This window comes from Bombus pyrosoma, linkage group LG4, assembly GCF_014825855.1.
Source record: "Bombus pyrosoma isolate SC7728 linkage group LG4, ASM1482585v1, whole genome shotgun sequence".
In the NCBI taxonomy this organism is placed as follows: domain Eukaryota; kingdom Metazoa; phylum Arthropoda; class Insecta; order Hymenoptera; family Apidae; genus Bombus; species Bombus pyrosoma.
The window spans coordinates 9,349,504-9,372,284 of NC_057773.1; the positions used below are offsets into that span (position 1 = coordinate 9,349,504).

The 22,781-nt window shown below is 30.5% G+C and overlaps 2 protein-coding genes and 1 long non-coding RNA gene across 6 annotated transcripts in view; 2 read left to right on the top strand and 1 right to left on the bottom strand.

Moving 5' to 3' along the window:
* LOC122567182 (cation-independent mannose-6-phosphate receptor) overlaps positions 1 to 22,781 on the bottom strand; it is a 34,917-nt gene that overhangs the window by 11,788 nt on the left and 348 nt on the right. The window contains exons 2-13 of one of the 2 annotated variants that reach the window (XM_043725488.1): positions 22,447 to 22,675; positions 22,206 to 22,360; positions 21,841 to 22,103; positions 21,579 to 21,735; positions 21,351 to 21,502; positions 21,158 to 21,273; positions 20,802 to 21,043; positions 20,487 to 20,690; positions 20,239 to 20,382; positions 19,985 to 20,158; positions 19,613 to 19,790; positions 19,464 to 19,534 (exon numbers count right to left, since the gene is read on the bottom strand). In XM_043725488.1, the coding sequence (XP_043581423.1) occupies positions 19,464 to 19,534; positions 19,613 to 19,790; positions 19,985 to 20,158; positions 20,239 to 20,382; positions 20,487 to 20,690; positions 20,802 to 21,043; positions 21,158 to 21,273; positions 21,351 to 21,502; positions 21,579 to 21,735; positions 21,841 to 22,103; positions 22,206 to 22,360; positions 22,447 to 22,675 (2,085 nt within the window). Of the gene's footprint in view, positions 1 to 19,463; positions 19,791 to 19,984; positions 20,159 to 20,238; positions 20,383 to 20,486; positions 20,691 to 20,801; positions 21,044 to 21,157; positions 21,274 to 21,350; positions 21,503 to 21,578; positions 21,736 to 21,840; positions 22,104 to 22,205; positions 22,361 to 22,446; positions 22,676 to 22,781 lie in introns of both variants that reach the window. The other variant, XM_043725487.1, reaches the window with a different exon arrangement.
* On the top strand, positions 1,030 to 19,135 carry LOC122567180 (protein toll). Of its 3 annotated transcripts, none has more exons than XM_043725481.1 (8): positions 1,030 to 1,346; positions 1,447 to 1,583; positions 10,629 to 10,860; positions 12,732 to 13,729; positions 14,621 to 14,939; positions 15,157 to 15,765; positions 15,942 to 17,476; positions 17,673 to 19,135. In XM_043725481.1, the coding sequence occupies exons 3-7, from the start codon at positions 10,663 to 10,665 to the stop codon at positions 17,088 to 17,090; spliced, it is 3,273 nt and encodes a 1,090-aa protein (XP_043581416.1). In that variant the 5' UTR covers positions 1,030 to 1,346; positions 1,447 to 1,583; positions 10,629 to 10,662; the 3' UTR covers positions 17,091 to 17,476; positions 17,673 to 19,135. The 3 variants fall into 3 exon arrangements, with proteins under 3 accessions (XP_043581416.1, XP_043581417.1, XP_043581415.1); XM_043725482.1 differs by lacking the exon at positions 1,447 to 1,583 and having other exon boundaries at positions 17,673 to 17,935; positions 18,895 to 19,135; XM_043725480.1 differs by lacking the exon at positions 1,447 to 1,583.
* LOC122567183 lies at positions 19,978 to 20,463 on the top strand. Its single transcript, XR_006316721.1, has 2 exons — positions 19,978 to 20,119; positions 20,301 to 20,463. It is a non-coding gene; the product is annotated as an uncharacterized LOC122567183 (long non-coding RNA).

The window sequence follows — 22,781 nt, forward strand, 5'->3', positions numbered from 1 at the left end:
GTCAACATTTCCGATAATCACTTGGTAATTCCACATTTTATAAGAACATTCAACCGTAATTTTTATGCTTGCTTCTTACTATCATCCTTTCGCATATTATATGTATGTTTTTTTGTGAAAAAGTGATTATTCTTTGAATTGTGTTGTATACATATACATGATGATAAATAGAACATGCATCTGACGCAATTATAAACGTGGAAATACAGTTATGTTCGTTTACTATGATAGGAATAAAATTTATATCACTACTTAATGCTTACTGTGTATACACTACATAATGTTATATTTTACAATTAGCTACCAGATATAATAAATTTTATAAAGTACCAAATATATTTTTCATCATTGATTACGCTAATTAATTTATATTCAACTTATTTCTATTTCATTTATTTTTAACTTAACTATCTTACGAAGATTTACATAAGTGGTAAACTCATTCAATAATACATTTGAGCCAAACGATGCAATGTTTCAATCTTAAAAACAATGGAGAAATTTAAAAAGACAAGAAGCGAAATGAACCATTCCATATGTATACATACCTAACATATATATTATATACACTTCCTTTTCTTGCCAAAACTCATATCATCTTTCTATTGAAACATGTTAATACGCGATTCAATTCTCATTCTGGAATTTACCAATATCTATGTAACTGAATCAAGAAACAATCCCAGTATCTTCAAGTTAAATGTTACATAGACAAACAAGAATCATCTTTAATAACTTTGTTAACCTTAAACGTCCTATTTGACATTTACAAACAAATATTGCATTTGCATTTGCGTATAGCATGAGCCATATATATTGTGTTGACATTAATAGCATCAAATGCAAATTATCTTCGTCTCTTGTCCCTCTCGACAAACCGAACTAGACGAGAGAATTTCGTTCTTTCATAAAATTCCACAGGGCTTTTCCCCACTACTTCCCCCACTACTTCCCCCACTACTTCCCCCACTACTTCCAACGCCGAACGTTTATCAGGCCGTTTATTCCACCACGCTACCAGTTTACTCATTGGGTCGTGAATCACGTGGTGTTATTCCGTCATTTCGAGTTCGGGCTCGCAAGGAGCAACAGCGCGCGCGGTGAATCAACAGTTCTTGTCGAACCGTTGTGATACTTGTTACGTTTATGAATCTCAATCTGGTTCAACGCTATTATAATTCTTCCGTTGCTGTTTCGTGATGTTTCATTAACCACGATCGAATCGAACGGACCTTGCGATCAAATAATCGTGGACTGTGAAAGTATACGCAATATGTTCACGTGATAAACGGATCTTCTGCTTCACACGACAGAAAACAAAACAAACAGTGGCAACGTTAAATCTGGTAAGAGAATCATTGCTTTGGAATAGTAATAAGTTTGTTATTCCGATGTTGTGTTCGTTTGATAGTGTTGACGTTGAACAAGTATCGCGTTATATTATAGATATCGATCTGCCTATATCGATTCTGCTACCAGAAACTGAATTCTCTTGTTGTACATACAGTAGTCCCGGTTTAACTGTGCCAATAGGACAAGAATAATTATTCTCAAATAAAATAAAAGCATACGAATAATTACAAGTAAGTTTCTTGTTGACAGAAGTAATTTTCTAAAGTTATTTATAATCTCTGTGATTTGGTATCATTATATGGATATCTCTATGGAAAATATCGATGTACAGCATTGAAAAATGGACTTCTTTTTTAATTCATAACGTGACGTGCGTTGAGATGTTTATATTTCCTATGATGTGTCTTCCAAGAAATAGTTAAGGTTTTTTTCAAATACTAACTTTTTCCTTTTACCGTCGATTTATCGATCAAGTTTCCTGTGAATTTTCTTGTGCATTACTATTTTTAACGTGAAAGTTGATGTAAAGAAATATCAGCTTAATTTTATGTGACTCTGAATTTATTTCTTTATTAATGTATGGTAAACAAATAATTTTTTCCACACACGAACTGTCAAAGTGATCTCAATAAAAAATCACGTATTATAAGATATTCACCATAAGACAAGATATTCATTAGACAGAGAAACAATTTTATTATATAAACTATGCATAATTTTGCAAAATATATAAACTAGGCAATTTAAATTATGACTAGTTATAAATATTTTAATCTGTAGGATAATAATATTGAATGTTACATTTGACAAAATTCATGTTTACAACTCTTAATTTGAACTTTTTTGATAAGAATATAGAAGGAAACGACCGTTATATGTATATAAACGTATCATCTTATTCATTCATTCCAATTTTTATCAAATACACAATTTTACAATGAAATTTTAAAGTAATGTTTATTCTTAATGAAAAAAGATATATATTGCAATTTCTTAATTAAAACAAATTAAAATTGTGATTATTATTATAGATGTAATTATTCAGAGATATTATTTTAAAGTACTGCAAAAGTATTTTAGATTTTATGTCATGTTCTATTAATATTTCTATGATATTTTTAAATATATCGAAAAATCATAGTGCATTTAACATTTACATAATAATTTCTTCTGTCATAACTGCAAATCCTCATTGCTTTTCCTCTATTCCATTATGCTTTCTTAACGAGAACTGATCAACCATAACCTCTTCAAAGAATTAATCTTCCGCATCGAATGAGGTATAATCACGATCGTGATTTATAAAATAATATGGTTAGAATTTCGAAAAAGTCCTGTATATTATTATTGGATTGGTGTTTGAAAAATGATCAGAAATTAAAAAATTTGTAGATATAATGGAAAAAATTGATATAAAACGAATCGCAGAGAAGCTGAGATATCGGATATTGCTATAATATGGTATTGAAAACCGGTATTCGTATTTCTCGAAAAGAATTACTTATTTGACCACGTAGTTTATATTTCCCAGGATTTGCTTACTATATTTAATATAACATTGCTTCAACTATAATTTTTTTACATTTATATCACAAGAAATTGTATTTTACTGTGTAAGGTCTAATATATTCTATGAAGGGAGTGTATTTATACATATATATATATACATATGTATATATGATACCAATGTAATATTAGAAAGCTGATTATATGGAATATGAAGTGTTTGGTTTAGGTTTTCCTTCATTATTTATATAAAATAGTATAACTACGCTATATTGTTGTATTTATTAGAATTTTTTAACTATAATTTTCTATATTTATGTTATATTTCACTATGAATAATTAGTATTCAATTAAAGTTTAATTATTCTATAAAATGGAATATAGTATGATATAAATATAGCTAGAGGGGATTATACACAATCTGTACCAAATATTATGATGATTACATATCACTTTTATAAGATATTTCTTTATGTATTTAAGTAATATATAGAATAACATAATTGTAATATACATATTAACATAGAAAATCATATATTTATAAAAAAAAGTACTAACGTATATAATTGTATAGAATAATAGAGAAAAAAAATATAAGGAAAAAGTCTGATCAATTAAATTAATGAGGAGGTTTCAATTAGTCCCAATTACCAGAGAATAGAACATAAGATGTTTCAGAGAAATGAAACTTACAAGAAACAAGAAAAAGCAAAAGTGGAGAAAGAAGGAAGAAATGAGAAATTACTTTTTATATTATTCACATAGGTATCTCGATATAAGGAATAAAAAAAATGATATATTTTAAGAATGAAGTGAACTATAGATGTATAACAAATATATAATTGCATGTAGTTACAATGAGGTAAGTTCATGAATTCTTGCTTATTTATACCTCTAGACAGAATTAAATCTAATTATGTAAATTAAACGATGATAATTTTTCACACGTTTAAGAGGAGACATTCAGTTCTAGAAACAAATGAATATTTACCTCGAAATGAAGATACTGACAATAAAAATCATTACATGGAATCGATTTGCTCTTAATACTTAGAAAACAAATCTATTTAGTTAGACATTTAAATAATTATGTATCAAAATATACATATTATATAAAGTTTGTTCGACATGCTATGCAAATCAAAATCTACTGCAATAGGTAATTTTCTCACTAAACTACGATTATCGGTAAAGTACCATTAAATTGTTACGTTCAAAGAAATCATGAAACGAAGTCAATTTTTTATTTTGCTTCTTTCCTGCTTCATCCAGTAATTTATATCTTTTCGCATTGATGAACTGTAGTGGAAAGAACGATATTATATTTCGTATCATAAGGAAATTAATCTTATTGTCTCTATTGTATACACGTCCGACATTGAAAAACAGAGATTAATGCAACTGTGATAGTACATGTCTTAAAACCTACCAATCAGGCTTTGATAGATTAAAAGCAGACAATTCACCATTTTCCTTCAATTTAACAAAATGATATCCAGGCACAAAGAACGATATCCAAAGCGCGGATAATTTATGTACATACAGATTTAAAAAATGCACAGAATGCAGATAATATAAGTACAAAAACATAAAATATCTAAAATATACCTAATATTCGTTATAGGTTTAGAGAATAGAGGTTTTATACAAAATCTGCATCATAATTGCTTTCAACTTCTGAAGCTTATATTTTATAAAAGGGTCATATAAAGAACCGTGTTTTTTTTACAAGTTTGTTACAAGTTTAATCTGTAAAAATATTAATAAATACTATAGCCTTATTTTTTGTTTCTCAAGTGAAAGCAGAAAAGGTGTTGGGCTGACTCAAAAGCAAACTCCATAAATTAATAAAAATTTATTTTAACTTTTTTATCTGTCTAATAATCTTATCTATCTAGTAATCTTTACTACATATATGTTTGGCAACATCCTGGTCGTTCTCTCTCAGATAAAATCCTTTTTCTTTTATTTCGTACGCATGTACGTGAGCAAACATCAACGAGTTTCACGAAGCAGCGTTTAGAAGCAAAGAGAATGTCAAACGTCCTTGGTTTGGCTAAATCGACATTGTCTGTCTACCTGTGCACGTAACAGCCATGCAACTAATAGACGATTGCGATTCACATTGCGATTATCTAACTGCACGTTATCGCGGAGTTATTAATTTGAAGATTCACGAAATAATTGTAAAAACCTCGTATTTGTCTGCAATAGAAATTGTTCGGAAAAAAAATAAGGGAGAAAAAAAATAACAAACGGTGACTATTCTTGCGGAAGTGTAGTTTGTATTCATAGCTTCTGCCGTTGCGAACTGAAGAATAGCTTCATGGAAATACATATTTACTGTGGAATCACAAATGAGATTCTGGTTTTACAAGCTGCGTGACCGAACGTGTTAGAGTTCAACAGAGTAACGTTGATCTTTAGACGGGTTCATAACGATTGAAGTTATTTGAGTAAATTTGACAGTTTAATCTTGGTAAGTTGGAGAAAATTGTTGTTAAACATTGGATACAACTTGATATCGAGTATATTTTTTAAATTATATATCGTAACCGCGTATTTATTGTAATACGTATTTTTCATTTTATAAAATTAAAGATAGAAAACAATTTAAAGAATTCTATATTTCAGAATACACGCAAAAGATATGCACACAGAATGTTACCGTGTAATATATGTAAATAGTATTTTATTTCTGCTATCATTAAAGATTGGATCATTCGTATCTAATTTTCTAAGCCTCTGAAGGATGTAGGTACGTCTAACATTTGTCTCTGCAGGTTGACAAGATTAAAAAAAATTAATTTATCAGCCTATCAAGTGTCTGTATTTTAAAAGCCCAATGAGGCTACAGGGAGTATGGATGCGGTAAACACACTCTTACACGTATTGAATACAAAACATACATATTTTTTCATATGGATATAACACAGGTAAACGTTTTTCCATTTTTTCGTATAATACCATAGATATTTTTACGCAGATAATTCCACTAATTGTAATTAATTTAATCGAAATAGTACATAAATATATATTTCCTGATTAGAAAGAAACATTTGAAGAATGATGTTATAAAATTTAACTAAATTTCTTATTATAAAGCCTAAATAGCCCTTTGTCACCTAACACTATCAGATACAATATTTATATAAGATATAATCATATCAGATAATAGCAAATTCGTAAACAGCCTAAACTAAATTCATTAATCTTCATATTTAAAGAAAAAGGGAAAAAAGAAAGATAAACTTTCTTTTAGTTTGCAACAATGTCTCACTGTTGTTACCAATTTGTTCTCGGTTCAAACCATGCAACTGCTCTATCTAATCTCTTATTATTATGTAACACATCAAAAATCAGATTACAAATCGTTCGAGAGGTCAAGGTTAGGTACCTGATTTTAACATGATTCTTAATAAACAAGAATATCAGAACATATCGGTTTTACCCTCAAATAGGCGTGTTTTTGCAAATCTCCACGGTCATTTTCGTCTGTGTTGAATCTAACAGAATATGTACATACTATTGCATATTGTCTCTACGTACATATGTTTATCAGGATATAATACTAAAACTCGAAAAAGTGGGTCATTAAGGGAATCTAAACGCGTAAGCATATTCCGTTATGTTCGAAACGTTGCCAAGCTTTATCTAACATTTTTAAATGTACTGACCTAGTCTTACATTCCTGAAATATTCCAATTGTTCCTCAAGAGCATCGTACTAATTGTTATACATGTATAATTCTCTTTAGTTGCTAGATTTAGTGAAAGATTATTGATTCTTTAATATCACGCATAAGCATATTGACGTCTTGACGTGTCAAAATTTCCTTGTAATTTTTGTTAAATAACACAATTTTTTGTTACTTTTTTTTTACTGATGTTTACTGCCGAGCATTATAACATTTTTTACATAACGTCTTCTACGATTTTGCTAAATATAATTTTCTCTTGGTTCTTTAATTAACTAGCATAAATCAATTTTCGTGGCTAATAAATAAAATATAACGATCGCATAGTGGTATGTAATATTCAATGGCCACTCGAGTATATAATTTTGAATGTAAAATATAAATAACAAAAAATGTGAAATAATAATACAGCGAGGTAACAATGTATCAAATGTATGCAAAATTATGGTAATAGATGTATCTCTTAGTAGATGAAAATTATCACAAAGATTGTCAAATTAATTAATGCCGTAGAAGGAAAGAATAACAAGTGTTTATTTCAAAATGTTATAGGTCAGTAGATTTCCAGCAATCTTTCCTTTCATAGTACAGTCAGCACGTAACAAACAAATCCAAAAAGAAATTGCATACTAATGCATGGCTGAATGATTCGAATTGACCTTTGCTGGTCTTTTTCTTGGAAGCAGGTATCATTATTTACTACACGTATTTTTAGTCTCGTTTCTTATAGAATGATGTCAGAATAGCGCGTTCAAATCTTTGTCGAAATGATTCTTAGAGATTTTGTTTACCTTGTACTTCTGAGTATTCCATTTTATCGTATCTTCCAGGGGAACTGAAATTCTAAGTAAAATAAAATATATCTCTTGTGTATTTAGTAGCTGAATTATTATGTTACGTTTAAGACAAACTATGTTTGATCCATTGTTTGTACTTTTATGCATATTTTATTTCAAGTTACACTGTCCAATTACATTAACTAACTAAAATAATTACTTCAAATTAAAGTAACTGTAACACCTAACAAATAGGGTTTACTAAGGTGTTAATCATAGTTTATTCATAAACAATAAACTAAAGAAAAATATTTACTCACACGATTATTCAAGTTCGACTGCAGTTTTGTAAAGATTGAAATTCCTTCAAGAAATCACAAAATTGCGAAAGATATATCTATATTTGTGTTTCCAAGAATCTACAGCTGTACTAAAAAATTTATATTAATCAACAAGTAGATAAATACGTATCATAACTTACTATATTTATGTATTGGCCTGATTGTATCACTTACATAACAATTACATACCTTAATCTACCACATAGGTGGAAAGACAAGATATAATTAAATTCATGAGTGTAGCTTAGTAGATATAACACATTGACGCACGATATGATAACAAGGAGAAGGATGGATAAAACGTATTTTAACGCACCTGAATTTTAAGATGTGAAATATACTTAAATAAACTGAAATAAATTAATCTAAACAAATTTCGTCATACGACGTTTAAAAAATATTTAAAAAATTCTTTAAAAAATATTTGAAAAACTAAATATATTCATCAATTATTGCAACATTATATTACTGTTCCTGTCTATATTTTGTAACAATCTTAATGAGAAAAATTTGAAAATGAGTCATATTTTAACTGGCATCGCTTTTATCTCCTTTTTATTAAAAAAAAAAATTATTTCTAAATATTTGAAGTAACAGTGTTGTACATACATAGGTATGAATTTTCTTTAAAGTATTTCTTCAAACTATTGCAGCTTCTTTTTAAGATATATATTTTACAGCTTAGCAAGTTCAACGATAATTTGATTAAATTTAATTCGTACGCCATTAACTTGTGAATCATAAAATTTTCTTTATTCCCAAGTCTGATTTCTATCTTGTCAATCATGAATGAAAATCACTTTCTCCGTCGTTACTCCTTCTCGTCGATACTCTTGAACGCGGTTGAAATTGTAGGAAAAATATGAAGCGTCGGTATCGATAAATAAATTGCTTGGTACGAAAGACAGCAAATTTCGCAATTGTTTCATAAATTTACACAGGAAGCGTTAAATCACTGATTCTTTTATCTGTCGTTATCGTTGCTTTCAGGAAGTAGAAATTTTATGCTTAAAGAAATGTTGGGACAGATATGCTTGATATTAAATTCACTATACGTATTTCGATCATACTATGTACACAAGTTTGCAATAAATAATTCTGAAAATATCAAAAATATATGAAATATCCAAATATACACAGTACTCTTTCTAATATTTATCAGCCACTCTTAATGTTTAGGCTTTTAATTGCATTCACAAAAATTTACATTCGCAGTCTACTTATCACGTTCGACCTTCGTAGAAGCTCGTTCACATGCATACTCGTATGCATTACGCGTTTTGCAATGAGTCGCGAAACGAGGCGTGTCTCGAACAAACACGCGTAACTACTACTCGGGTCATTAGCCCGGATGTACGTTGCGTAGAATACAGTTGTGAAGGATCCGATACGTGGCAGGCATGATGTTTCGACATTCCTTTCGCTGAGACAACTTGATGACACTTTTCTCTCGATCCGATTGATCTTGGAGAGAACCAAGTAACGCGCATAATCACGCCTAATCGGCGATCAGTTACAATTGTAGAGGTTCATTGTGAAATGCGTTCTTGATACTTGTTCTTTGATTAAACGACAAAGACTTCCTGTTTAGTCTGAGTCATTCACGTTCGCGTATATAGTCGAATATGAGAAAAGTATAAGATAAGTGTAGTTAATGAGTTGTAGCTTTATAGATTTAAAATAATCCTTTCACGAGACCAAATCCCATACGACGGTTTGGAAATCAACATCTCCAAATTGTCACCAAGTTTAGAATAATTTAACTATTCTACTATGCTCTGCGATGCGAAGTGTCTCTTCCGAAGGAACAAAGAAGCGTGAAGATTTTCGTCCGTACTTTTACGGCGCACACTTTCCTACACAAGAGACTATGTGTGTGTCGGGACATTAGCATTCAGAAGGTTTTCGATTTAATGACTATAACAATGCTTTTCATTTGTTAATGTCCATCGTTCTCAATTTACTTCCGAAAGGTCATTAGCGACGAGTAACAACCAGTTCGGTCGAGAACCATCCGGGAGAATTTCTGCGACCCTTGCTTAATTGATTCGGACTCTCAGGTTCGTCCACATATCGCTCAGCCGCTTCAGTATTTTGGACGTATACAAGTACATTATACCCAGCCAACAACTATTGTCCTTTTTCTTCTGTTCGGTAAAAACCGATGAGCTGACACACTTTTGGCACTTCGTGGGTGTACTTGTGCCTTGCTAGACGTACGATCGAGTTTAGGAATCTCTAGGAGTCTCGTGCTGGTTTTTCAACGTGTAATAGTATCGTTCAATCGGTCGAAACGAACGGTGACCACCTTATTCGAGCTCTTCATTCGTCGGAATCTATCAGCACTCGGAGAGATCAGATCTCGCCCGAGGTTTTCAACCATCAGCATCTTCATGGATTCGTGTCTTATTAAGACAATTAGCCTTAATCATAATTTAGTCTTAGTCAATCGAATAGAACATTTTCCAGTCTCAGTCGTGCTTCACGTTTCGAATCGGAGTCAACTCTCAGCAGTCGAAGAATGAAGCGTCCTTTGCGCACTTGTAACTATCGGTTCGTATTGTCTCGGCGTTCGAAGGGGATCATTGAGTCATCCATTCGTGCATTTTGTCTCAGCAATCTGAGACAAGAGACGTTCTGAAATCTTCTCATCGTTCGAAGAACACCCATTAGCGTCGTTGACAGTTAGCATTCGAATATTCACTACCCTTTCTCGTGGATGAGTTAGTCGAAGTTAATTCGGGAGCAACAAGCGCAATGCAATTGACATCGGACATACGCTCACAACAGGAGCTACGGCTTTATCATCGCATAAGGAAATAACCGCGTTAATCTGATTCGTCGTACCGCTGCTTTCGATCCCTCTTTTCACCAAACAAAAATAATCCTCGAATACGATTTTCAACGGAGCTTGACGCGATTTTGACGGGAGAAAAAAACCTTTTCTGTTCGCAGCGTACATCGATCGAATACCACGGGACTCAACAGGATGATCGAATTCTCCCTACGATATTGGATCATCCTCTGGATGGTCATCGTTGCAACGTGTTATGCATTTAAGGGACAATGTCCACAGCAATACGCCTGCACCTGTCTTTCGTCGCCAAACGGGGACTATGAGATACACTGCCCAACAGACGAGAATTCAGCCTTCATCATAAACGTTCAGCAACATGTTTTTATTAAGGTAAGCACGAGTGACTCATTCATGCTTTTTAAAGAGAGTCTTACGCGGGAACTCATCGAGGAAGAACGTAACCGTACGTCGTACGCAGTATCGTACAAAGCACGTGATTTCGTGAGTTCCATGTAAAACGTATTCCTGAAATTATTTTACGTATTTTCGTGTTACTTTAAAATATATCTTTAAAGCGTTGAAATGATCGAAGCGATAGAGATGTTTCTTTTGTTTTGCATCTCTGTACGCATATCCGTGTCAGTATCTTGTTAATTTTCTTATTGTTCCCTCTTTTATGATTGAAGGTCATACACACGATGAGTCACATTTTTCTTTTTTGTTTTTTAATAACAAGAGGAGTAATTTTTAAATTTTACACGCGTACAATAGAACCATTATACGAAACACAGTAATGCTCAGCTTGATATTTCAAGCATAATTGATAATTTAGCAATTATTTTCCTTTTAAATGTGTCGTATATGGAACTTGTGTTCCATGTGTAATCTTCAATTGCGCGATTAAACAATTGTACGTTATTAAGTTCCGTTTGATACGAGATAAGAAATTATTTTTTAGCGTCTGCATTTTGATATCAACAATTCTAAATTGTCTTCTTTTTCTTCTTTTTTTCCTTTTGATATAAGACGTTTGATGTTCTATCAATTAATTACTCAATTCTATCCGTCATTTTCTTAAGACTTATGCCAAATACAGGCACGATAAACCGTTCATCTCTTCTCATCTGTTTTGTACGATCGTTTAACCATTTATAATAATTTCACAAAAACAAATCTGTTCATAGAGTAGTTTTATTAGATGAATATTAATACAGTTAAGAAACTGCAATAGTTAAGCTTTTCAAAATATTTGTTGTTGTTAGGAGATCAAAATGATTCCCACGTTTCGTGTAATTTTTTGTAACTCACTTTCTTTACGCGTAAATTATTTATGCACAGTACCACACCGTGATACGTTTAAAATAAATCGAACGTTTCTGCTATGAAACTTGACAACGCTATCGTTCCTTATGTTGTTAATATTATGAAATTGAAAAATATATTCATAATATATTGAAATAAATTCCGAAGTAAAAACGTTTGAACGTAAAACAAGAAGATCGATATCCTCTTACAGTTACATGCTTCGTGAAACTTTCACTTTCTATTACACAACAATTTACGTAGAAAGACTATCGCAATCATCATCGGGCCACAGAAAATTCCTGTAACCACAATGTGTAACCCAATTCAATACAATAATAACAAACAAATTTTCCATTACGACAGCCCTTGCGACGATAAGCAGCGTTTCGAAATATATAGACTCGTATCTACGATGACGGAATGAAACTTTCTTTATTGCATATCTATATGTTTAACTAGATGATTTATATGTAATATTAATATTGAATAGTTTTATCTCATCTTTTAGCTGGCACTCAAAAAAATGTATATATAACTTTATATTGTATATATATATTAAATAGTTTTATGAAATATAATATTTATTTAATTTTTATCGACAGAATGAGCTCTCAAATTTTGTATATCATAGGATGAAATAATAAGAAAAATGAGGCATAGTGTAAAATGTTCCGCTTGATAAGAACCCACGTTATAAGTTTATTAAAAGTATGATCCAAAGCGTAGAATTATAATAAAATAAATCTTTATTTGCAAAATGGATAAACAATACAAGATCGCAGTTATACAGATTCCTTTCAAAGACTAACAGATAAAAGAACACGCTGTATAATCGTATATGTCCATTCCTATTATCTCTGAAAGATCACCATTAACGGAAGATCGACTCTCACAGTATTTTACATATTTACATATTTTTCAAAATATATTACTAAAAATATTTCTTACTTTTTCAGACTCAGTGCCGTAATTCACCGCAATGGACCGACTTTCACGTAAACGATTTAACATTCACGGACGACATAGAATCTATATACTTCAGGATGTGCACGTTACCGACGAACCTGAGTCTAGGAGAAATCGCGAGAAGATTCGGCGTACGAAGTGTAAAGACTCTGGTGTTCGAGTCATTTGAACAACTAGGCCCAGCGATCAACAGAACACACCTACAAGAATTACCAGATCTACAACACTTAACTTTATCCAGCAACGGTTTAACCAACCTTAGCAGCGATCTTTTTGCTGATATACCTCAACTAGTCTGGCTCGATTTACGCGAGAACCGCGTACATTTGTCACCTGGAATCTTCAAATATACACCCAATTTAGAGGTGCTCGAATTGGGTATGAATATGATGGGCAACATCGAACCAAGTATATTAAATCCATTAAGGAAACTGCGATTTTTGAATTTATGGCAGAACAAATTTACGGAGATCAAACCAGGTACATTCGACAAGCTCGAGACTCTGAATTCCTTGGACCTGAACGGAAACGAATTGACTACCCTGCCAAAAGATATTTTCGCGAAATTGAAAAATCTGGAGGCGTTAAATTTGTTTTCCAACAATTTTTCATCGTTGCCAGAAGGTCTACTAGAGCATAATGTCAGATTGAGAGAGGTGAATTTGTATGCTAATAAAAGAAACATGACTACATTGCCGAATGGATTGTTCGCGAATTTGAAGGAACTCGTTACAGTGGAATTAAGAAGCAATGGTTTGAAGGAAGTGCCAGCTGATCTGTTTCGTGGTTCCTTTTCATTGAACAACATTAGCTTGCAGAGAAACTATATTGAATCACTCCCTAAAGACCTCTTTAACGGATTGGAACATCTATCGAAATTGTTACTTAATTACAACGAACTGACGTCACTGCCTGATGAAATTTTCTTGCATTTGAAACATTTGGTTACGTTGGATTTATCTAAGAATCATCTTACTTCGATATCTAGGTAAGGCGATACTATAGTGGAATTAAAATAATAGGATAATAATTTATTATCAGAGAATGGTAATAGGTAAAAAGTTCACAAAATTACAAATTTTACTTTTATTTGGATTCATGAGGAATAATTGAAATTCATGTCAGATATTGAGAATAAAGGTAGAATAACTTATATCTTTTCTGAACAAGAGCATTATAGCATTAATTTGTTTTCATAAATATAAAAATAGAGGAATTTATTTTTTCCAAATTAAATGGAAATGATATAAAGAAATATATCATTTGTGCTCGTATCCATTTTAAGCTACAAACTACTTAATTTGCTAAATATTGAGACTATATCCATTTTTCAGTTCGTTCTCTCCACTACCTATGATTCCTTCAAATAATGAGTTTGAATAAGTGGATGTAATTTAATCAGGCACTATCTGAAATCTCGCTTCAATAAATGAGATTTAGATAAATGGAGTTTTACTCTAATTCTAATTTGCTATTGAATATACAATCAAATAATTAACATGATGATTTTATGATACTGAAAATAATAATAAGACAAGTTCGATAGTAACTACTTTTACAAAATAATCACATAAGAGATTAACGCATTATAGCTTTAATCTACCAAAAAATTTCAAATTTAACTTTATGATAAAATTAAAAATGTCAAGTATGTACTTGCTCTTGGTAGAACATATTTTATAAAAGTATTAATTTGTTACTCTTAAAAATGAATAATTGTTAATAAAAAAGATTCATGCAATTTTTATTATGTCTTGCATATATTACAAATATAGTATTTTAAATATTCTATCTAAATATGGTAAAAACGTTTACCAACTTTATTAAAGAACGACATTTTGGAGTTACCTAAAATTTTCCTTCATTTGAAATGTTTCAGATCTATCTTTAAAAGTTTAAAATCACTGGAATACCTGAATATGTCAGAAAATAAATTAAAAGTGATAGAAGACACGAGTTTCTATTCCTTAACTAAACTACGGATAGCGAAATTCTCTCATAATTACCTTAAATTTAATGCCTCAATTAACACCTATCCAGATGATTTTGGGAATAAATCAGTTTTTCATACTTGTACTGCTTTACAAGAGTTACATTTGGCCAGGAATAATATTTCGGAAATATATAGTGATTGGACCATAGGCAGTTTAAAGCTGCGAATTTTGGATCTCCAATTCAACCAGATAACGCAAATATCGGTAAGATAATATGCCAGAAATACTATTTATTATTATAACAAATAAGCAAATCTTTTAGTTATTTTTATTTCTATATTATATTATATTTTATATTCTATATTATATTTTTATTTCATATAAAGAACTTTTAAAACTATGAATATGTTCTGCTTATTTTTAATTAATTACATCATAAATGTTTTATTGGAATTATTTCATTTAAAATTTCTTTTTTCAGGCCGAAAATCTACAATTTCTATCGAATGATATTAAAGTGGATCTTACACACAATCGAATAAAATATATCTACTTATCTACAGCTGAAAGATTGGCGAAATTTCAAACGAATCCTCGCAACGTAATAATATACGTTGAAAATAATCCTATTGTCTGCAACTGCGATTTATACGACTTTCTTCGTTACATGGATGGAAGAATGCACCCCTACGTACAAAACTTTTTCCATATAATACCGGGACACTTGAAGTGTCAAAGTCCAGACTGGCTTGCAGATATAGAAATAGTAGATTTGAGATCAAAGAAATTAAAGTGTCAAGTATCAGATCCTTGTCCTGACGAGTGCAAATGTTGGTTAAAACGCGACAGTAAAGCATTTCTAATTGATTGTTCGCACAAAAACTTGACACATGTGCCACATTTGACAAACATCACGACATTGCCATCTCAAGTATTTCAGAAACTCGAGTTAAATCTCACAGGCAATAAACTGACCAGAATGTCGCCAGTAGCTGAAATCGGTTCGAATAATATGCAGATATCCAAATTGCTGTTGTCGGACAATAATATCGATGACATATCTGTAGATGAGTTGCCATTGAACATTGAGGTATGTGAAATATAAACCGTTTTTATCTTTAAGATTATCTATTACAGATTTCATCTTTAATATACTACCATTTATCAATGATTAATATTATCGGTGCAATATCGCCAGTCCTTTATAAAATCGATAATATCTCCAAACAATCTTAGTACCAATAGGATTGATTTTGAATTTTTTAGGTTTTGGAGCTACACAACAATAATATTAGCAGATTGAACTCAGATGTTTTGCAATTCATGAACAATACCTCCTTAATGACAGTGACATTAGACGGAAATCCATGGATATGCGACTGCGACACAAGAGATTTTCTCAATTTCATTCAAACGAAAGTTATAGAAATCCCCAATTCCTTAAAGATTACCTGCAGAGACATGAACGTGCCGATGTTGAAGATGACAGCGACAGATCTTTGTTCCACGAATATTATAATAATAATCGTGATCAGCGTGGTCACAGCTATCACTGGTCTAATAATCGGTGTGCTAGCAGCACTATATTACCGATATCAACGAGAAATCAAAGTTTGGCTATACGCACATCAACTTTGCTTGTGGTTAGTAACCGAGGACGAACTGGACAAAGATAAGCTGTACGATGCATTCATAAGTTATTCACATAAAGACGAAGACTTTATCGTGAATGAGTTAGTGCCAAAACTAGAGAGTGGTCCAAGACCGTTCAAACTGTGTCTGCATTTTCGTGATTGGTTAGCTGGAGAGTGGATACCGACACAAATCGCGCGATCCGTTCAGGATTCTAGGCGGACAGTAGTAGTTTTATCACCTAACTTTTTGGAGAGTGTTTGGGGACGAATGGAGTTTAGAGCAGCTCATAGTCAAGCTCTCAGCGAAGGTAGAGCGCGAGTTATTTTAATTTTGTACGGCGAAATTGGTCCTACAGACGATTTGGATCCAGAACTTAAGGCGTATTTGAGTATGAACACATATGTGAAATGGGGTGACCCTTGGTTCTGGGATAAATTGCGATATGCGCTACCACATGCGCTACCACATAGGCTATCGCGTGAGGTACCAAATCCTTCACAATTAGCAAAGTATCGTGTATGTAAAAGATTCTTTGCAAATCCGTGCATACAAATTAACGGCGAGAAGAAAGACCTTATTTATCCGAATGGTGTTCCTGAAACACCCCCTGCAGCGAGCACTCCACCGGCAGATTCTCTTAAAGCATTTATATGCGATGAGAAAAACAGTAAAGAATATTTTGAAAATCTGTCTCCAACAAATAACGCCAAGCTCATTCTTTTGCCTGAGGACTTAATAAAGCATAATCTCCTTAATAAGGTACAATGTACCACCGTGTAATGAAATCATCCTATATGTCCAAGAATATACGGAACATTTTCAAGGCGGAACCATTCTTTAAACAAAAACCTCAAATTACTCATTTTGTGCCTATGTTTGTGAAACCACTTACAAGAATTACCAAATTTATAACATTTACCTTTATCGGTTAACGGTTTAACCAACTTAAGCAACGATGCTTTTGCTTATCTACCTCAACTAGTCTAACTCGATTTGACTTGTTCACTAAGAGTTTGGGAAAAAATCACGTTTCCACAATTGTACTGTTTTACAAGGATTACATTTGGCCAGAAACAATATTTCGAGAATATGTAGTGATTGGACCATTGCCAGTTTACAGCTATAAATTTTGGATCTCCAATTTCTATCAGATAACGCAAATATTGGTGAGATAATATATTAAAAATATTATTCATTATACATTATGACATATTAATATATTTGTTAGTTACTTTTATTTCTTTATTAAGGAACTTATAAAACTGTGAAAATGTGTTTTGCAATTTTTTATAAACTACTTTATAGATATTTTATTGCAATTAAAAATAACAATAAAATAATAAATAAAATATTGTTTTTCAGGCCAAAGAGCTGCAATTCCTATCCAATTACATTAACGTGAATTTTACCTATATAATAATAGAACAAAACACATCTAATCTTCAGCCGAGAGATTAGCACAATTTAATCGTAACGTAATGATATACATTGAAAACAATCCTATTGTTTGCAATTGTGATTTATACGACTTTCTTCGTTACATGGATGGAAGAATACATACCAAATTAACTTGCAATCGTAGAAATAGCAAAGTTGAGGTCAGAGAAGTTAAGATGCAAGATATTGTATCCTTGTTCTAACAAGTGCACGTATTGGTTGAAACGTGACGACAAAGCATTTCTAATTGGTCATTCACGCAAATATTTGACACATGTTCCACGAAATAATCTCACCCCATAAACTTGAAGTAAATCTCACAGGCAAAAAAGTGACCAGAATACCACTAAATAATATGTAAATATCCATATGTAGTGCAATGCTGAAAATTCTTTATCATCTTTACTCTATTATCTCATTTATAAGTTTATAAATTTGTTTCATAAAACTTTAAATATCACCATAAGTAAACGTTGAAGACAAATTACATGTAATGACTGAAGAAACTTAGTTTTAAATTACTGAGATTACTGTAAATAAGTATTTTTTATAATTTTAAATGACTTCTAGCTTATAATATGTTAGTGAAGTAGATTATTATTATAAAAATAGGATAAATATTGAGCTAAATATTTTTTAGAATTATTTTTATACCATAAAATTTATCTCTCTTTAGTGTAAACTTTATGTATGTATAAATTTTATTTAATAATTGTAAATAATCAATCAATATTTAGCATATAATATTCATGAGATATAATTAAGTACATATACATAAAATAGAAATTAATAGCAATATAATTGTCACAATCTATCTTACCATTCATTTTAATGTTCAATATAAGCCTAGGATCACATACGAATTTATATTGCACATAAATAGATATGGTACATTACTATATATTCATTATTTTATTGCTCAATTTTATGAGCAATTGTATTATTCGATGAGCTCGATAATTTTTTTACAATCATTATTAAAAATCGAAAGTAAACTGTCCATCTTTCAATAAAAGACGGCCATAAAGACACTAATTAGAAATTTCGATTAGAAAAATAAAGAATCTCCACTATAAATTGATAATTTCACTATTAATAATTTTGTATTGTATTGTACTTCGATATGTTAACCCTTAACGGTCGATAGTTTATTCTGCAATACTCACCTCTAAGACTACAGAATATTGGTTAAACTATAGCATAAATAAATAAATACAAATGGAAACGAAATTCTTTATGTTTCTGTAGTAGAACTGTGCTATGAGTGTGATAAGTATGAGGCTCTCTACAGCCGGGCGCTTCGACCATTAAGGACGCAAATAATTTTATTATACAGTTATTATTAAAAAAGTACCTGAGAAATAAATATTCATATAATCTTCCATAAATATTGTAAAAGCTTATAATTGTATATTTCCCACATTTAATTATTGTAATCATTTTTCGATTGTTCATAGAATCACAAATATAATCCTTTCTCTTTTTTCATGCACTTAATTCTTTTTCATATATAGAAATATGAAAATTAAGAAATACTTAGAATAAATTTTGATGATTAATAATAGGAATATGTATAGGAGTATTTATTTTATTCTCATTATTAAAATTAAACAATTTTTTTACTATATAGTATATTTCTAAGCATTGGAAGCACAATAAGCAATAATAACTGAACAAAACTACAGATTTCGTTTGAAAAAATTTACTTTTACTTACCCATAACAGCTTTGGTGTGCCAATTCCTATAGATTCGTTACATATAAATCGTACTTCGGATGTGTAGGAGCCTAATTGATATAATAATAATAATAACATAACTGATTTATAATCATTATTATTTAACACAATATACGCTGCATACTTACTATTTACACATTTACTACCATTAGAATATTGAAGTTTTATAACATCTCTGCCATAATCAAAAATTACGTTTGCTAATGTTCCATAACCATTGTTTCCCTCACATACAGCAGAACCATTGCAGCTCTTTTCTCCACCACATATACTTATGCTATATTTTTTCCCTTGTTTGTTCTCCACCTGCAATGATTTATAGTAAAATTTTGAAAAATTAATAAAATATATTATTCTATTCTTTCACATAAAAATCATATAAAATATCTTATACTAAAACTAAAAATATATATTTATTTATTTTCATAATTTTGATTTAAATTGACATCGTCTTATTAAATTAATTAAAAAGAAAAATTATTAGGTATTAACAAACTCACATAGTATACTTTTTCATTTTTATGTAGCAGAGATAGATTGCACTCATAGGAAAGTAATTGATCGTGTATAATGCAAGGAGAAGTCCAATTTCCCATTGCAGCTCCACATGTTATACTTGTTTTCCACTCAAAAATGTAAGTGCAGTCTTCATATCTTTTAAATTGCGGAAATCCCTTGAAAAATCAATCATGAATACATAACTACAATACTTCTTAATATCACAAAATTTTCTAAATAAATATCGGTTAATTACCTTGCCATTATTATAACACGGAAACGTAAAATTTGAAGAAATTAATCTTTTTGGATTTTCAGGACAAGGAGATCCATCCACATAACGTAACACAGTTTCATGGTTTTTATACAATATAGGATTTTCTTTTGGAAACCCTAAACTCTACCAACAAATATAAATATTTTCTTGTAATTTTTAATTTAAAAAATAGTATAAATTTAAATAAAAAAATTATAAATTTAACAAAGTTTACAATGATTACTTACGATTTCGTCTACATATTCATTACGTGAATTTAATGAAGCTTTGCAAACTGCGCTGCCATGTACACATGTTAAACCTGATACAGGAATTAATGGCCTGCATACGTTTATATGAAACTCAGTTTTATTTACTTTTACAATATAGTTATTGGCAGATTTTATCAATGAACTTAAATTTATTTCGTCATCTTCTGTCGCGCATTTCACCTATAAGATATAAATTTTTGTCTTTAATGATCTAAAAATATATACATATATATTTAGAAAACTGTTAATAATAATAAGAGAAAAAGATTAATATATAAACAATTGGCTAACCCTTTTTTCACAAACTAAATTAGTGTTCCAATGTATAATCAATTGACAAGCATTTTGTTCCATAATAAGTGGCTTATCTGGAGATCCTTCTGCTCCACATAAAAATGCAATAATTGTATAACGTTGTAATCCATTCTCGCATATGTCTCCATCTGTATAATTTAAATATGGTCCACCCTCTCCCCAGATTAAATTTGTATTAGCTTTTCCCATAGATGTACTATTCTGAGTAAGACAAATTCCTAGAAATGAAAGTAAAAATACACATAATCTAATAGCAAATTAAGGAAATAAAGTAGTAGTATAATCATGTTTAAAAAATGAATGATACTAAGATATAAAATGATGTAAATAACCTGTTCCTGCCACACATGAATTATTCACAGGTGATTCACATACACCAAATTTATATTTTATGCCATTTTTTGATATTGTATAAAAGTTTTTATTCATTAAAGATCGTAGATCATACCTGCAATAAAATATTTATTACAAACTTTTTCAATACTATATTACTCAATAGCATAAAAGTATTTAATCTAATCTTACGTAAAATTTGTAAGAGGATTATTCACTGTACAATTGCCAGCAGTGGCTATACTACGATTACGTAAAGATTCCACACTGCAAGCTGCTGCAGTTCTCCACATTATTTGATAGTGACACTCTTCACTTCCTCCAATATATTCTGGATCTGTATTCTAACCCATACAAAATAAGGGTTTATAAAAATAACTAACTATTGAATTAGTAAATAAAATATGTTATAGTATTTACCATAGCTTCGAAGTCACATTTAAAAGTGATAGAAGTCTTAATATGTGGTACTGAAATACTTCTCACTTTACACAGATCTCCATCCTGATATTCAAGTTTAAGTTCTCCAGAATCTGTTACAAAGGGTGGGTTTTGAATATCGCCCAAATTCACATATCTGTAACAAAATTTTATTTGTATCCATAACATATGTATAATATCAACGTGTTGTATGTAACAAATTACACATAATTATGCATTTTTTAAATAAAAATATCCGTACTCATTGAATGAAGAATTCTGTAAACAAGCTCCAGAATGCGACTGACACAGGGCTTTGTATTCAAATATTACAGAATGACAAATATTTAATATAATTTTTGGAGATGTTTTATCTATTCTAACAAAATAATTGTCTGAATATTTCGTTAAAGGTGATAAATCATAATGCAATCCTTTATCTGTTACTGTACAATTTCCTTTAATTCGAGGTCCACAAGCAAGAACACTTTTCCATATCATATATATGTTACATCCTTCTAATGTCTAAAATATTAATAATGAAATTGAAATTCGCTTATTTTATAATATTCTATAATAAAAATTCCATTAAAAATGTGACAAAAATATTATACGCATAAATCATACCTGAGGAAATAATTCCGGAAGAGAATTGTTTCCAGCTTTATAATCACATTTCATAATAATATTTACAGTATATTTAGTATCAGATGTACAGTCATCACCTGTGAATACAAACATTATTCTTCCATTTGTTATATTTACCGCTGGGGGCATTTTTCCTGTAATAACGAAGTAAAATTATTTTATCATATAAAAATTACATTAATTTTAATATTTTAAATATATGTATATAAAAAAGCAGAACCTATTCCTTTTTCTTTTTCGTTTTTCACTAAACAAATTCCATACCCATCTTTTCCATTGCATTTTTGTTTTAGTGCAGAACATAATTGTAAACGTACAGTTACATTTAAACTTTCGTCATTTACAATAGCATCCTTTGTAGGACTTATAAGACTGGTAAAGTTGTAAGTGAAAACACTAAAAACAGGTTCACGAAATATGCAAATATTGTCATTCACTACAGGTGTATCCTGTGTGAAAGAAGAAATTATTTTTTCATAGTTCTTATATTCGTATGAATTTATATTTAATTGCTTCATAAAATTTGAATTAAATAAACAATTTAAAACAAATGTA

Excerpts from the sequence above, each read along its gene's own strand:
- LOC122567180 (XM_043725481.1), top strand. The coding sequence starts at position 10,663 with ATGATCGAATTCTCCCTACGATATTGGATCATCCTCTGGATGGTCATC. Across the intron at positions 10,861-12,731 it reads AGCAACATGTTTTTATTAAG|ACTCAGTGCCGTAATTCACC; the intron begins GTAAGCACGAGT and ends TTACTTTTTCAG. Across the intron at positions 14,940-15,156 it reads ACCAGATAACGCAAATATCG|GCCGAAAATCTACAATTTCT; the intron begins GTAAGATAATAT and ends TTCTTTTTTCAG.